This window comes from Vanellus vanellus (genome assembly GCF_965231255.1).
Source record: "Vanellus vanellus genome assembly, contig: HAP1_SCAFFOLD_53, whole genome shotgun sequence".
In the NCBI taxonomy this organism is placed as follows: domain Eukaryota; kingdom Metazoa; phylum Chordata; class Aves; order Charadriiformes; family Charadriidae; genus Vanellus; species Vanellus vanellus.
Window position 1 is genome coordinate 577,136 of NW_028128477.1, and position 14,375 is coordinate 591,510.

General features: G+C 51.4%; 1 protein-coding gene across 1 annotated transcript; it reads left to right on the top strand.

Moving 5' to 3' along the window:
• Nucleotides 1–671: 671 nt before the first annotated feature.
• Nucleotides 672–12,930, top strand: LOC309684342 (olfactory receptor 14L1-like; the record flags this gene model as incomplete). Its single annotated transcript, XM_082500271.1, has 2 exons — nucleotides 672–1,562; nucleotides 11,995–12,930. 2 exons carry the CDS (start codon nucleotides 672–674, stop codon nucleotides 12,928–12,930), a joined length of 1,827 nt encoding a protein of 608 aa, XP_082356397.1.
• Between the last annotated feature and the right edge of the window lie 1,445 nt (nucleotides 12,931–14,375).

A 14,375-nucleotide genomic window follows, 5' to 3' on the forward strand; every position in this document is an offset into this window, starting at 1 on the left:
CTGCTGAGACCTTGAGAAAGGGTGAGACATTTCATAGTCTGAAATGGATCCTTCTGCTCTCAGCACTGTCTGATGGCATAATAGAAGAGGGAATCCCCCTCCATCTCATGACGGTGCAAGATGGAGGGACAAACCATCTCCCCTGACTCTGCTCTCTGCCCCAGGCAATCCTCATGTCTCACAGCACTCACTCTGTTCTCCTGAAGTGCAGCACAAATGCTGAGGGTTTCTGACATCCCAGAACAGTGCCCAGGTGAGATGGGGGAGCTTTAAAATACCCCAAGCCTCTCCAACTGCCTTCTGCCATCCCTGTTCCATAGCAGTGAGAGTTCAGATGTTGAAAAGCCCATCTGCATTAGGTGTGGGTTCCTCAGCCAAAGCAGAACACCAGGACTGGCTCCTGCCACCACCCTCCCTATGAACTCCCTGCTGCAGAGCAGGGCTGACCCCTCGGCAGCCACTGGGCAGCGCCCTGCTCCTCACGGCAGAGGCAGCCAACGCCAATCAGAGCTCCAGCCATGGACGTGAGGAAGGTCTCCTGGAAAATGAAAAGGGAGTGTATTCAACAGAGACAGAGCCTACGGGAAATGGCTTTCATTTTTCTTACAGAAGTCTCCATTGACTTACTCTGTTTCCCTCCTTGGACAGGTGCCCCTGCCCAGAGGCAGCAAATGTCCAACAGCAGCTCCATCACCCACTTCCTCCTCATGGAGTTCGCAGACACACGGGAGCTGCAGCTCTTGACCTTCGGGCTCTTCCTGGGCATCTACCTGGCTGCCCTCCTGGGAAACGGCTTCATCATCACCGCCATCACCTACAACCACCGCCTCCACACCCCCATGTACTTCTTCCTCCTCAACCTCTCCCTCCTCGACTTGGGCTCCATCTCCACCACTCTCCCCAAAGCCATGGCCAATTCCTTCTGGGACACCAGGGCCATCTCTTTCTTAGGATGTGCCGCTCAACTCTTTCTTTTTGACTTTTTCATTTCAGCAGAGTTTTATCTTCTCACCATCATGTCCTACGACCGCTACGTTGCCATCTGCCATCCCCTGCACTACAGGACCCTCCTGGGCAGCAGAGCTTGTGTCCGCATGGCAGCAGCTGCCTGGGGCAGTGGGTTTCTCAATTCTCTCCTGCACACGGCCAATACATTTTCACTGCCCCTCTGCCAGGGCAATGCATTGGACCAGTTCTTCTGTGAAATCCCCCATATGCTCAAGCTCTCCTGCTCACACTCCTACCTCAGGGAAGTTGGGCTTATTGTAGTTAGTGTCTGTTTAGCACTGGGGTGCTTTCTTTTCATTGTGGTGTCCTATGTGCAGATCTTGACGGCTGTGCTGAGGATCCCCTCACAGCGGGGACAGCACAAAGCCTTTTCCACATGCCTCCCTCACCTGGCCGTGGTCTCCCTGTTTGTCAGCACTGCCGTGTTTGCACACCTGAAGCCCCCCTCCATCTCCTCCCCGCCTCTGGACCTGGTGGTGGCAGTGTTGTACTCGGTGGTGCCTCCAGCAGTGAACCCCCTCATCTACAGCATGAGGAACCAGGAGCTCAAGGATGCCCTATGGAAATTGGCCCTATGGACACTGTTTCACCGACAATAACCTGCCACCCCTTCTCCGCACGTTGCCCAGAGTTTATTTTAGGCCACAAACCTGCTTTTTTTTCTTGTGATAATCCCGCTTATTTATATTTTTCTGGGTTTATACTACTTGTCTTGAATCTTGATCCTACTGTGTCTGACCCTTGCACAACTCCGTGCCACATGTGGCCTGACAAATAACAGCTCTTAAATAAAATGTGATGTCCCAGATAGAATAGGGAGAAAAGGAAGAAAAAGGAAAAAAAGACATGGGCTGAGATAAATATTGTTTAATAGAATAATAACAGAAAAGATGATGATGATGATGATGATGATGATGATGATGATGATGATGATGATGATGATAAAGTGATATAACACAAATTGCTGTCACCACCCAATGATCAATTGCTCCGCCTGTCCAGAGAAGCGATGATGGATCCCTGACCCTAGGCTGACTCCCATTTATACACTGAGCATGACATCTATGGGATGGAATATACCTTTGGCCAGCTTGTCTTGTCTGTGCCCCCCCACCTTCTACAGGAAGTTGAAAAAGTCTGTGACTTAGTATAAGAATCATTCAGCAACAACTAAAACAGAGGCGGTGACTCCTTGTTAAAACAACCGGCTTGTAACACATGAATTAATAAACCCCACGGCCTCCCAGTGTGGCTACAGCGCGTGCCCAAATTGGTGCCCCGGGAAGGAGGCACAGGGCATAACAGGGTCCGGGTCTAACGCAGCAAAGATGCTTTTCCCACAGCACTGCTTTGCTTTTTTCAGGGCTATGTTTTCTACCCGCTGGAGCAATGCTGGGAACGTCGTCTATAAAATCCCCGGCACTTCACCTGAAATGATGCGGCTCATTATCGAGTACGCCTACACCGGCACAGTACCGGTCACGGCCAACAACGTTGAACGTTTGCTGATAGCGGCCGACCAGTTCAACATCATGGGCATCGTCAGACTGTGCTGCGAGTTCTTAAAGTCCCAGCTGTGCTTGGAGAACTGCGTCGGCCTCTGGAGATTCACCAAGTATTACTACTGTCCTGACCTGCGGGAAGCAGCCCACGCGTTCATCCCCCATCACTTGGAAAGGGTGACCAGGGTATCGAGAGAGTTTCTGGAGATCTCTGTCAACGAGCTCCAGCGCGTCCTGCAGAAGGAGGATCTCAGTGGGAAAGAAGGGGCCGTGTTCAAGGCCATTCTGCAATGGATGGCTCACGACCCGCAGAACAGGAGGCAGCAGGTTGCAGTCTTGCTGGGCGAGGAAGAGTGGAAGGGGGGACACAGGGGATGTATTTAAAAAAAAAGAAAGTCTAGCTTTGTCTTAGTTTACAAAAAAAATAAACTCAGCATTGTTGACAGTTAAGACTTTGCTTGAAACTGTTGAAATCATACCTAAGCAAGGGTATGAAGGTCGCAAGGTCGGGCATTGGAATAGACTGCCCAGGGAGGTGGTTGAGTCACCATCCCTGGGTGTGTTTAAGGGATGTTTAGATATGGTGTTGGGGGATATGGTGTAGGGGAGAACTTTGTAGACTAGGGTAGATAGTTGGACTCGATGATCCCAAGGGTCTCTTCCAACCTAGACAATTCTATGATTCTATGATTCTATGAATTTGTAGTTCATATTCATTGTACAAACACATGACTCACCCAAATCCCATTGCTTGTTAGCACGTGCATGGTTTCTGAAGGCACACACACTGACACTGACTGTATGGAAATGATCAGGTATGTATTTTCTATGAGTGCCCAGGCCACAGTTGTGTGAGGCATTGCACAAGCATCCAAAATCAATGCACTGCTGCAGCAAAGGCCAAGAGGTTCCTGGGCTGTGTTAGGAAAAGCATTGTCTTCAGCTGGAGGGATGTGACCTATCTCTTCTCCTCAGCACTGGTGAGGTCACATCCGCAGTACTGTGTCCAGTGCTCGGCTCCCCAGTGCAAGGAAGCTCTTGACCTCCTAAAGGACTTCCAGCAAAGGGCCCCAAAGCTGATTTAAGGGGCTGCAGCATCTTTCCTAGGAAGGAAGGCTGAGAAATCAGCAGTGTTCCCAGAAACGTCTGCAAGCTTCAGCATATCAACCAGCAGAGCTAGACCTCGTCATTCAAGGCAGGATTCCATGCGCTAGGGCTGTGTCAGCAGCAGCTGTGGTGATTGAGAGAGCAAGAAATGGTCTCCTGGGGCACATCCTGATTTTGACGGTTCATTCCTGACTCCTTCGTCCTCCTCCGCAGAGTTCAAGCAGCAACTGTGTGTGTGCCGCGGTTGGGAAGTGCATTGGTTTATGGAAATAAACAGAGGTGGTCGTTGGCCTCTTTGGCTGAACTCTCCGTCCCTGCCCCAAGGTGCTCTCAGAGTTCCGAGATGTCCCCTGCCTTGGCTGGCCCTGCAGCGTGGGCAGTCGGGTGCCCCAGGGCAAAGCCCGCTGCATCTGCCCCGGCTGGCTGCAGAGAGGAGAGGACAGCGGGGGTGACAGCCCAGGGGGTGACAGCCCAGGGGGTGACAGGAGGGCCAGCAGGCGGTGAGAGGCATAGGGGGTGGCAGGATGTGCACAGGGCTGTGGGGAGGACCAGCACTGGCCCAGGGGCTGCCGGGAGGTGACTCCGGGTGATGAAGGCCCCTGGGGGACAGGAGGGACCCCAGAGACTTGGGGGGACAGGAGACCCATCGGGGACAGGTCACAGGACAGCAGGGACAGCAGCGGCCTGGGGCGGCGACAGGCCTTTTGTCACAATGCATGTGAGGCGTGGCTGGGCGGGGGCGGCGTGCCGTGTCCCCATGGCCATAGTGACCGGTCAGGCCTGGCAGCGCTGCGTGCCAGAGAGGGAGCAGAGGCCGCGCTGGGCTCAGACAGGTAAAACGATGAGGAAATGTGGGAGGATATCTTAAAAGAACAAACTTGCCAGATGTCTTTGAAAGCTGGTGGAGAGCGCTGAAAGGGACAGAAACAGAACGGAAGGGCAATTTGAGGAAAAAGTGGTTTGGGCGACTTAATGTTGTCTTCAACTTGTTTTACTCCACTGCATTGGAGAACTGGTTTTGTGGCAGTTGCAGAAACTGCTCACCAGCAACATTTTGGATCAAGAGTGTATCTGTGAGGTATAATCTACGCAGGCCCTTGAAAGCCATCTTGCACACGAGTTTTCTCTCTATCTAAATGACAATTTGGAATCTCTTTTTAACGTGACTTCTTTTCTACACCAAAGAAATTGTCATTCAAGTGCTACTGAGCATCATTTCATCATTCATTTCTAACTGTATTTTTTTCCCTGGTACTACAAGTTAACCATATCAGGGCAGTACTGAAGTTTTACGGTAGAACATTTATGGTGAATATATGTAAGCAATGTTCTTAGAGAAGTCTTAAATTCTTTTAAATCTAGTCAAAGGTGCCTGTTTCTCAGAGATCATAATGGTTTCGTATTACCCAGTATGATATTTCAGTTTGGTAATCTGCCGTCTTGATAAATTTGAATGTGATTAAAGACTTGGGGATGGGACTTCTCAGAAACAGAAAGACCTGTAACGCGTTTTCATTCCTTAAACATTAAATTCCCCCCATCCTCGCCCCTCCTGCCAGTCGTTCTGTGACACTCTTAGAACAATCTTTTCTTTAAAATGGGTACTCGTGGGTGTTTTCCTCTTCCTTTTTCATGTATTAAAATTTAAAGAGAATAATATGTACGCTGCAGTAACTGTAACTTTGGGCTCTGCTGGGTGGAAAAGGAGACCAGGGCGTTCCTTCAGAGTGGGTGTCTGCACTGCAGGGGATGGCAGGGAGGGTGCCCAAGTGCCCTCTCCCAAGGTGTTTGTGGGAGCAGGTCCCTCCGACTCCCTGCCCACGTCTGGGCTGCCTGGAGCTGTCCCTGCCGGGAGCTGTTTCTCTGTCCCAACATCTCCTCCCTGCCAGTGCTCACTGACCCCATCCCTCCCGCTGTGTGCTCAGCTCTGCCCTGCAGATCCCTCCTGGCAGCAGGGCACTGCCCAGGGACATCTCTGCGTGCCAAGAGGATAAGAAGAGGCTCAGACAAACGCTAACGAGAACTGGGGTCTCCGTGCCTGCTCCAGAGTGGAGAAAAAAAAATTCCTATCTCCCAATGTCAGGGATGTCACAGTCAGGGGTGAGAAGGTAGAGTTGAGGCTCCTGAAAGAAGGGAACAAGGCCAAGAGCAGGACTTCAGGAGAGCACGCTTTGGCCTTCTGAGGGACCTGATCAGAAGAATCCCATGGGATATGGCCCTGCGGAGAAGAGGGGGGCAGAGAGCTCTTTGATAGTCAAGAATCAACTCTTGCAGCTCCAGAACAGTCCACCCCATCATACAGGAAATCTGTCAAAGCTGGCAGGAGCCTGGCATGGGTGAGAAAGGAGGTCCTGACTAAAATGAAGCATGAAGGGGCAGCCCAGAGAAGGTGGACGCTGACTGGCTCCCGGCCTCAATGATTCTTTGACTCTATGCTGGAGAGAGCTATTGTGTGAGCGTGTGCTTGTCTGTGGCGGGGGGGGGATCAGGGGGACGAGGGGATCCCGGGGCCAGGTTCTGGATAGATGGAAGGTGTCAGACCAGCTCTTGGAAGGATCCGTTTTTGCGGTGTGTCTATATGGGTAGATATCTTACACTAACATAATACAGCACACAAAGACCCCACCCTTGTTTCCCTCTCTCCACTGACTGTGGTTTTGATTGCCCTAGAAACCTCTTCATGCATCCGTGATGAGGATGCATTTGGGGGGGGAGGGGGGGGGGCAGGGAGGCTGGGTGAGTAGAGGGACGAGGCTGACTCTGACAGGGGCCATGAAGCAGCTGCCCGGAGGTGACAGCAAGGATTTTACAAGGAAGAAACTTATCTCTGTTGACGTCATTGTTTTTAGGAAGGCAAAGCTCCCCTTGAGCCAATGGTTGCAAGGAAGGTCAAGAGCAGAAAGAAGGCTTAGGGGGACATCCTTGCAGCCTGTCAGAACCTAGGAGGAGGTCATAAAATACGGAGATAGGCTCTCCAATTTGGTGCATATTAAGAGGATGAAAGACAAGTGTTGGGTGAAAGAGGGGATGTTCAACCTGGAGATAAGATATTCCCCCAGTGTCAGGGCTCGTCCTGAGCCTGGTGGCCATGAGCCCTGCCTGCCCTTCTGTCTGCTATGGTTGGTCAGGTTGCTGTAACAGAGGTGCGCCCAGGATCAGAACCCAGGTGGGCCTCTTCCAACTGTCTCACCCCCTCCCCAAGGATGGAATTCCTCTTGGGTGGGGTCTCTGATGTGCTGGATGACCTCAGCATGCCTGCTGGCCAGCATGTCTCCTGAGGGCCAACCAGGCTGCTGCTGTGGAAGTGCCCTCATAAGCATCACCATGCCAGCCATCTCCCCTTGGCCTGCCGCTCCCCTTTCCCTCTGCCCCTATCTTGGCTCTGCTGGGAAGAGCGGTATTGTGATAAACCTCTTGTCCCCAAACTGCTGGGGCCAGCTGCCAGCCAGTCATGCTCCTATAACAGTAGTGGCCTCACAATCAAATCAGAACTTGTCTCACCTTTGCCTATCTCTCCCCATCCACTCCCTTGACTTCTCATCTCTGCTGGACCCCACCTTCAACATCCAAACCCCGTTACTGGCTTTTCCCTCTCCTCTGCCCCACGGGTTGCCAGAGACAGGGTGGCACATCTTATGTTTAAGCTTTGCAGTGCTCATGCATAGTTATTGTGATAAAGTCAGTGCTGAGATCAGAGTCTATGGTGTGGAGCAGTTAAAACTGCAGAATGGCAGTGGTGGCAACTATGTTGGTTTCGAAAGGGGGAGGTGCTTCTGTCCTTTTTAGAAAAGGGAAATTTGCTTTCCCTTACGTTGCAGGTTGACCTGATGGGTCTTTTCACATTAATCCCTTTCATTGCCCTGCTTGGAAGATGACATTTTCCCACCTTGGGTCAAGACGATGGGCTCTCTCACAGCCACTCCAAGTGTCTTACTCTGGAGTTATTCAGCCTGAGTTTGCCATACATGAAGAGTGTTTGTGCATGCTCATGTGTCCGCTAATAAGAGGGCCAAGTTTCTCCTATTCCCAATGGCCACTTCCGATGTGTGAGAATCTGCTGGCAAGCATTCCAGGATCCCTGGTGCCAGCCCACAAGAACCTGGGCCTTCCCAGTAGACCCTATGGATCTTGTCCAAGACATACTCTTGAATTCCCAGACTGATGGGAGTACGCTGCATTGGTTGTGACTTCTGTTCATGACTATATGTTACTCTGCTGGAAGCTGAGCTGCTGTTCCAGCTTACTGTAGCTCATTTTCTAAAACCTTTAGTTCTGTTTCTAAATCTTGTGCTTGTCCAACTTCTAAGTCCAGCTGTTTAATTTGTAACCAGGGTCTATGCCTGTTTACCCTGAGATCTTCCTCTCAAACTTTGATTAAGATGATTGTCTTTATTTTGGGAAATTCCTCCTCCTTCAATTTATGGGTGTCTTTTTTTCACATTCTTTACCTCGTCATCCATTTCTCTCAGGAGATCCTGTGAATCATACATGGCACACCACAGGGTTCCAATGGCACCGGCTTCCTTTTTCACTTTGCAATGACTAACGTAAACTTGACAGGTTGGAGAAGTTGGATCTGCTACTTTAAGACAGTGGGATCTCCTAGGGCATTGCCCTGGTTCAATCACCTGCTTATTGAGTTTGTAACATCCTTTTCCTCCTTAACGCATATTTTAGCTCAAGCTGCGTGGTCTGTTTTATGCTGTGCACTTCCCATACAGCCTTTACACAGGCAAACACTAACAGGAATTTTGCTGCTCCAAGGGACTCAGTAGAAAAGAGTTTTAAATGTGTTTTCCGTAAGCTCCAATTCCAGATTGACTTTCCTTCAGAGGTCCATTGGTTCTGAGCATCCAGAAAGCCACACCAAAGATGCAGTGTGGGTCATTTCAGTCACCACCATCACCCACAAACCTTCCACTTTGACTGCAGGGCTTGCCTCTCCGTTTACAGACCAGGCAATGAAGTTGGGATGAGGCTGTTCATTAGGAGAGCTTCCCAGACAAAATGCTGTTTGAGCCCAGCCAAGGATGTGTTGGGGACAATTCCTCGAGGCAGCCAACCAAATATTAAATGAGCACAGAGCTACTTGTGGCTGGAATTCTGTGTGCAGGAGCAAGGACTGCCTTTAGTCCAACAGTGCAGTTCCTTCACTCTTGTCGTGGTTTGGGCCGGCCTGGCCACTGCGACAAACGACAGATGCTCTCCCTCACCTCTCTTTCCAAGGAGAGGAGGGAGAGAGAGAAAGGACTTGTCAGTTTAGATAAGTTAGTCAGTTTGGGGTCACTTCTCATCGCCGCTCCTATCCAAAGGTGTGACCCCTCTACAATTTACTGCTTCCGACCCTCCAACAGGGCATATAACAAAGTGAGCTGCCCTTGGTTGTTATAGCAAAAAGTTTAAGCAAGAGCCTCTCTGCATACCATGCCTTGGCATCAATTATAGATAATCAGGTTTTGTCACTCTGAGAGCCAACAGCTTATGGACAATATGCATTAAATTTCAGAGAAGTCAGTTAGTTCGAGGAGGCTTGGCTGCAAAGTCAAATTACTGAACAGAAAAAGGGTTCTGTTTCACCTCAAACCAGCACAGGTGGGCTGTTCTTTTGGGAGGGTATTAGGAGAATAAAAGAGAAGCACTCGAGATTTCAGGGAATGGAATGAGAAGCAAAGGATGCTGTTGGCCTTCTTTGCCCTGGGCTCCTGTTTTGCCTAATGAAACTGAAGGACCAGCAGAGCCTTTCCCGCAAAGCTGCCACCCAGCCACACCGCCCCGGCCCTCTGTCATTGCTCGGGGTTAGTGCACCTCAAGGGCAGGACTTCAGAGTTCTCTTTATCGGACATCATGATATTACTTTTGGCCCATCCCTCTGGCCTGTCTATGTCCCTCTATGTTCCCTCCCTCAACCTCCATGGCCTTTCAATGATTACGGAGTATCATTGAAAACTCTGGGACATTGGCTTACCCTGTCATCTCCCTCAGCTGTCACCCCTCCTGTCCCAAAGACTGGTAAGGATTGTCTTAGTTAAGGTGACTTGGGAACAATCCACTGCTGGTGGCGTTCCTCCAGATTCCTGCCCCGAGTCTCAGAGCCCTGGGAAACCTTGCTGGGGCAGACTGAGGCAAAGAGGATGTAGAGAATCTCCGATATAGCTCCACCTGCTCTCTGAAACTCAGCAGTGGCCACACAGTGGCTTTGATTCTCCTAGATTAGATTAGGTTAGATTGAATTACGATCTGGACTATAGCAGAGCTTGCAGGAGGCTGTCCTTGAAGACCAGCTGGACTGAGCTCTGCCACCATGTCACAGCTCTGTCTGCCACAGGAACGGCTCCAGCTCCTCCTGTCTGTGCCCCTGGCTGAGATCACTGCTGCTCGTTTGGGCTAAAGCCCCCCAGCTGTGGCACAAGGCAGCTGGGGACTTGCCATAAGGATTCCTGGTACTATAAGTACAAGACCCCGTGTGTGCTACTGATGGGACAAGAAGATGGGGTACTCATGGCCAGCTCTTCTTCTGCTGGGAGAAATAACACTGCTGGAAGTAAGTGTCTCTGCACAGCTGAGGGAGGGAACATCAGAGATTGCATCATTTTTTTTCACAGGCGGTTCCCCTGGAGCCCCAGGGACACCTCCAGGGAGCCCAGAGGGGACAGAGGCAGTGCCAGCGTGGGCTGGTCCTCTGCTGCTGAGCTGGGCTGGGCTGCTGGGCCGGAGGGAGCTCCTGGCAAGCGGGCAGCGCTGCAGAGAGACAGCTCTGCCCAGGAGCAGGGCTGGGGGCACTGCCTGCAGGCAGAGAGGGGAGACCTGCGAGGCAGAGAGAGCTTAAAGACAGTCTGGAGTGGGGGGTGCTGAGAGCTCACTGGGGCAGAAATCTTCACCGCCCTCTGCGTGGTAAGTCTCGGGGTGCCGGGCAATGCAGCTCCAGTTCCTGGAGGAATCTCCTCAAGCTGGACCATCTGAGAGCTGCTGGGCTCTGTCAGGAGGACTCTCTCAGTTTCAGTGCTGTAGAGGAGGAGGATGTGCTCCAGAGCAGGGCTTCCCTGCTGCCCGGTGAGAGGGACAGGGCCCGAGGGCTGCCTTCTGCTGGGGATGGTTGTGGAGGTGTGCGTAGGGGTGTGCAGGCAGTGGTGGCCAGGGCTGTCCTTGCCAGCAGGGTCCCTGCACCCTGGGAGCTGTGTGCCGGGGCAGGGACTCTGCCAGGGTCAGCTCTCCGCCTGCCCGGGGAGTTCCCATGGAGCTTCTGTGGGGAGAAGCAGTGGGTGGAAGGAGTGACTGTGAGCAAGGCAGATGCCTTCTGTTGCTGAGATGGACCTGTGTGGGTCAGGGCTGCTCCAGATCCCCATCACCCCCAGGACATTTGCACAGAGTCCTTTTGAAAAAGGACATCGAGGCACCTTTCCCCTGAAGGGGAACAAGTCTGTGCTGTGGGATTTCTCCTCTCAGCTGCTGGGTGGGCAGTGGGAGGTGGGAATGGATTTCTCCTTTGTGGAGAAGGCACAGAGACCCCCGTTCTCGATAGCACTTCCCTGAACCCCTCCTGATCCCCCACACACCCAGAGATGCCCCCGGACAGCGCTGTGCTGCCAGGAGGGGTCTGCAGGGCAGAGCTGAGCACACAGCGGGTGGGATGGGCTCTGGGGCACTGGCAGGGGGAGACCTGGGGGCAGAGAAGCAGCTCCAGGCAGGGGCAGCTCCTGGCAGCCCAGACACAGGCAGGGACAGAGAGGGAGCTGCTGCCAGACATGCCCGGGCCCCCTGACCTGATCCCGGCACCTCCCGCCATCCCCTGAACTTCAGACAACTTCTCCGCAGCAAGCCTCTGCTCTCCTCTCCCGCCCGCCCCACAGCCACAGGGTCCAGAGCCCGAGATGCCTTCTCGGCAGCTGCACCTCCAGTCCAGGAGAAGTGTGATTGTCTTACAAGTAATGCACAACATAAAAGCAAGTGTCCTGCAGTGTCTCTGTCTGGAGACACTGTCACTGAGAAGAAGGCTTCTCTGCACACCTGTCTGACTCCCTCTCCTCGCTTCCTTTTTTCAGAGCACAGAGGCATTTCTCCTCGTTTCCCCACTCCTCTGTTGAACTCTGCATCTCAGGAGTTGGGGTGGGGGAGCGGGTCAGTTTCTCTACTGTCTCTGACTCTGGGAGTCCTGCCCCAGATGTGTCCTCGTGGAAAGGAGGTGTCGAAGCAGTATTTTAATCGATCAGGGAGCGTGTCATTGAGATTGTGGGGTTGGGAATAAGCTGGGTCATTCCTCATTCAGCTGTGGGAGGGGGATTTCTGTGAGGAATGGCATTGGGATTTCCTCAGAGTAGTCTCTCCCAGTTTGTCACTTCCTTTTCCTCCTTGGACAGGTCCCCCTGCCCAGAAGCAGCAAATGTCCAATGGCAGTTCCATCACACAGTTCCTCCTCATGGAGTTTGCAGACACACGGGAGCTGCAGCTCTTGACCTTCGGGCTCTTCCTGGGCATCTACCTGGCTGCCCTCCTGGGAAACGGCCTCATCATCACCGCCATCGCCTGCGACCACCGCCTCCACACCCCCATGTACTTCTTCCTCCTCAACCTCTCTGTTCTGGACCTGGGCTCCATCTCCACCACGCTCCCCAAAGCCATGGCCAATTCCCTCTGGAACACCAGGGCCATCTCCTATGCAGGATGTGCTGTCCAGATCTTTTTCTTTCTCATTTTTATTTCAGCTGAGTATTTTCTCCTCACCGTCATGGCCTATGACCGCTACATTGCCATCTGCCATCCCCTGCACTACGGGACCCTCCTGGGCAGCAGAGCTTGTGTCCACATGGCAGCAGCTGCCTGGGGCAGTGGGTTTCTCTATTCTCTCCTGCACACGGCCAATACATTTTCACTGCCCCTCTGCCAGGGCAATGCCCTGCACCAGTTCTTCTGTGAAATCCCCCACATCCTCAAGCTCTCCTGCTCACACTCCTACCTCAGGGAAGTTGGACTTCTTGTCATTAGTGCCTGTATAGTCTTTGGGTGTTTTGTTTTCATTGTGGTGTCCTATGTGCAGATCTTGAGGGCGGTGCTGAGGATCCCCTCTGAGCAGGGACGGCACAAAGCCTTTGCCACGTGCCTCCCTCACCTGGCCGTGGTCTCCCTCTTTCTCAGCACTGGAGTGTTTTCCCACCTGAAGCCCCCCTCCATCTCCTCCCCATCTCTGGACCTGGTGGTGTCATTACTGTACTCGGTGGTGCCTCCAGCAGTGAACCCCCTCATCTACAGCATGAGGAACCAGGAGCTCAAGGATGCCCTATGGAAACTGACCCAATGGACACTGTTTCACCGACAATAACCTGCTGCCCCTTCTCCGCACATTGCCCAGGTCTTATCTGAGATCATGAGCCTAATTTTTCTCTTGTCATAACCCTGCTGACTGATATTTTTCTGGGTTTATACTACTTGTGTTGGGGCTTGATTCTACTGGGTCTGACTTTTGCACAACACTGAGTCAGATGTGGCCGGTCAGGTAACAGCTCTTAAATGAAATGGGATGTCTCAGGTAGAATAGCGAGAAAAGGGAAAAACAAAACACGGGCGGAGATAAATATTGTTTAATAGAACAGTAACAGAAAATAAAAGCAGTTGCAGTAGCAGTAACAACAACAATAATAATAAGTATAAGTATAAGTATATATAGAATAAAGTGATGTAAAAAATATTACTGTCACCACCCAATGATCATTTGCCCCGCCTGTCTGGAGAAGTGATCACCGATTCCTTCCCCCAAGCCAACTCCCATTTATATACTGAGCATGACATCTATGGGATGGAACATTCCTTTGGCCAGCTTGTCTTGTCTGTGCCCCCCCACCTTCTACGGGACGTTGAAAATGTCCGTGACTTAATATAAGCATCACTCAGCAACAACTAAAACAATATGAGTTAACAATGTTATTCTCATAGTCAATCCAAAACACAGCAGCTACCAGGAAGGATATTAACTCTATCCCAGGCAAAACCAGGACAGCGTCCGCCCCTTATTCTATATCATCTACCTCATGCCCAGGTCTTACACTTTTCCATAAATCACGACCATTTTCCTGTCTTTGATATATGTATATATGCACACAGATATCATTCCCTTAGTCCATGGGCCATCCCACTGAAATGTCCCTTGAGTTCATTTAGTCCATGACTTTGGGTTCCATCTGTTGTAACTGTCTTTCCCGGCAGGAGACGTGGTGTGTGATGTTGAATTGTTGCGTGCTGCATCTGGAGCTCGCAGCTGGTGTAGCCGGCAGGGCGCATGCCCATCATCTGTGGGTTGAAGATGTCGATTTCAAGACAATTCCCGGGTGCCAGTTGCTGCAGCCACTTCTGGTTCCATCACTTCTGCACTTTGCTCAGTTTCATCAAAGTTCATTCTTCATTAATTTAGGTCACTCTCATTGTCATATCATGGCTAGAGCATACGACAACTGTATTAGTGATGACATATAGTGGTAATTTAGCAATAAGTATATAGTTTGATTCATCGGCTGTTCTCACCAAAATCAAATCCCCTTGAGGAACACATCGATCATCCCCATCCTCCCGCATCACCCACCAAGTGCACTCAGGGCCTTAAAAAAAAGCAATCCCACAGATAGTTTTGCCTTTGCTTGTGTCAGGAATAACCCAGAATCTCTTCCCGAACATATTCAGATCTTCAAATGTTACCTAACCAGGTGGCCTTTGCCAAATGTGTATCCCAACTTTTGAAGGTCCCACCACCCATGGCTCTCAGTGTAGTTTATA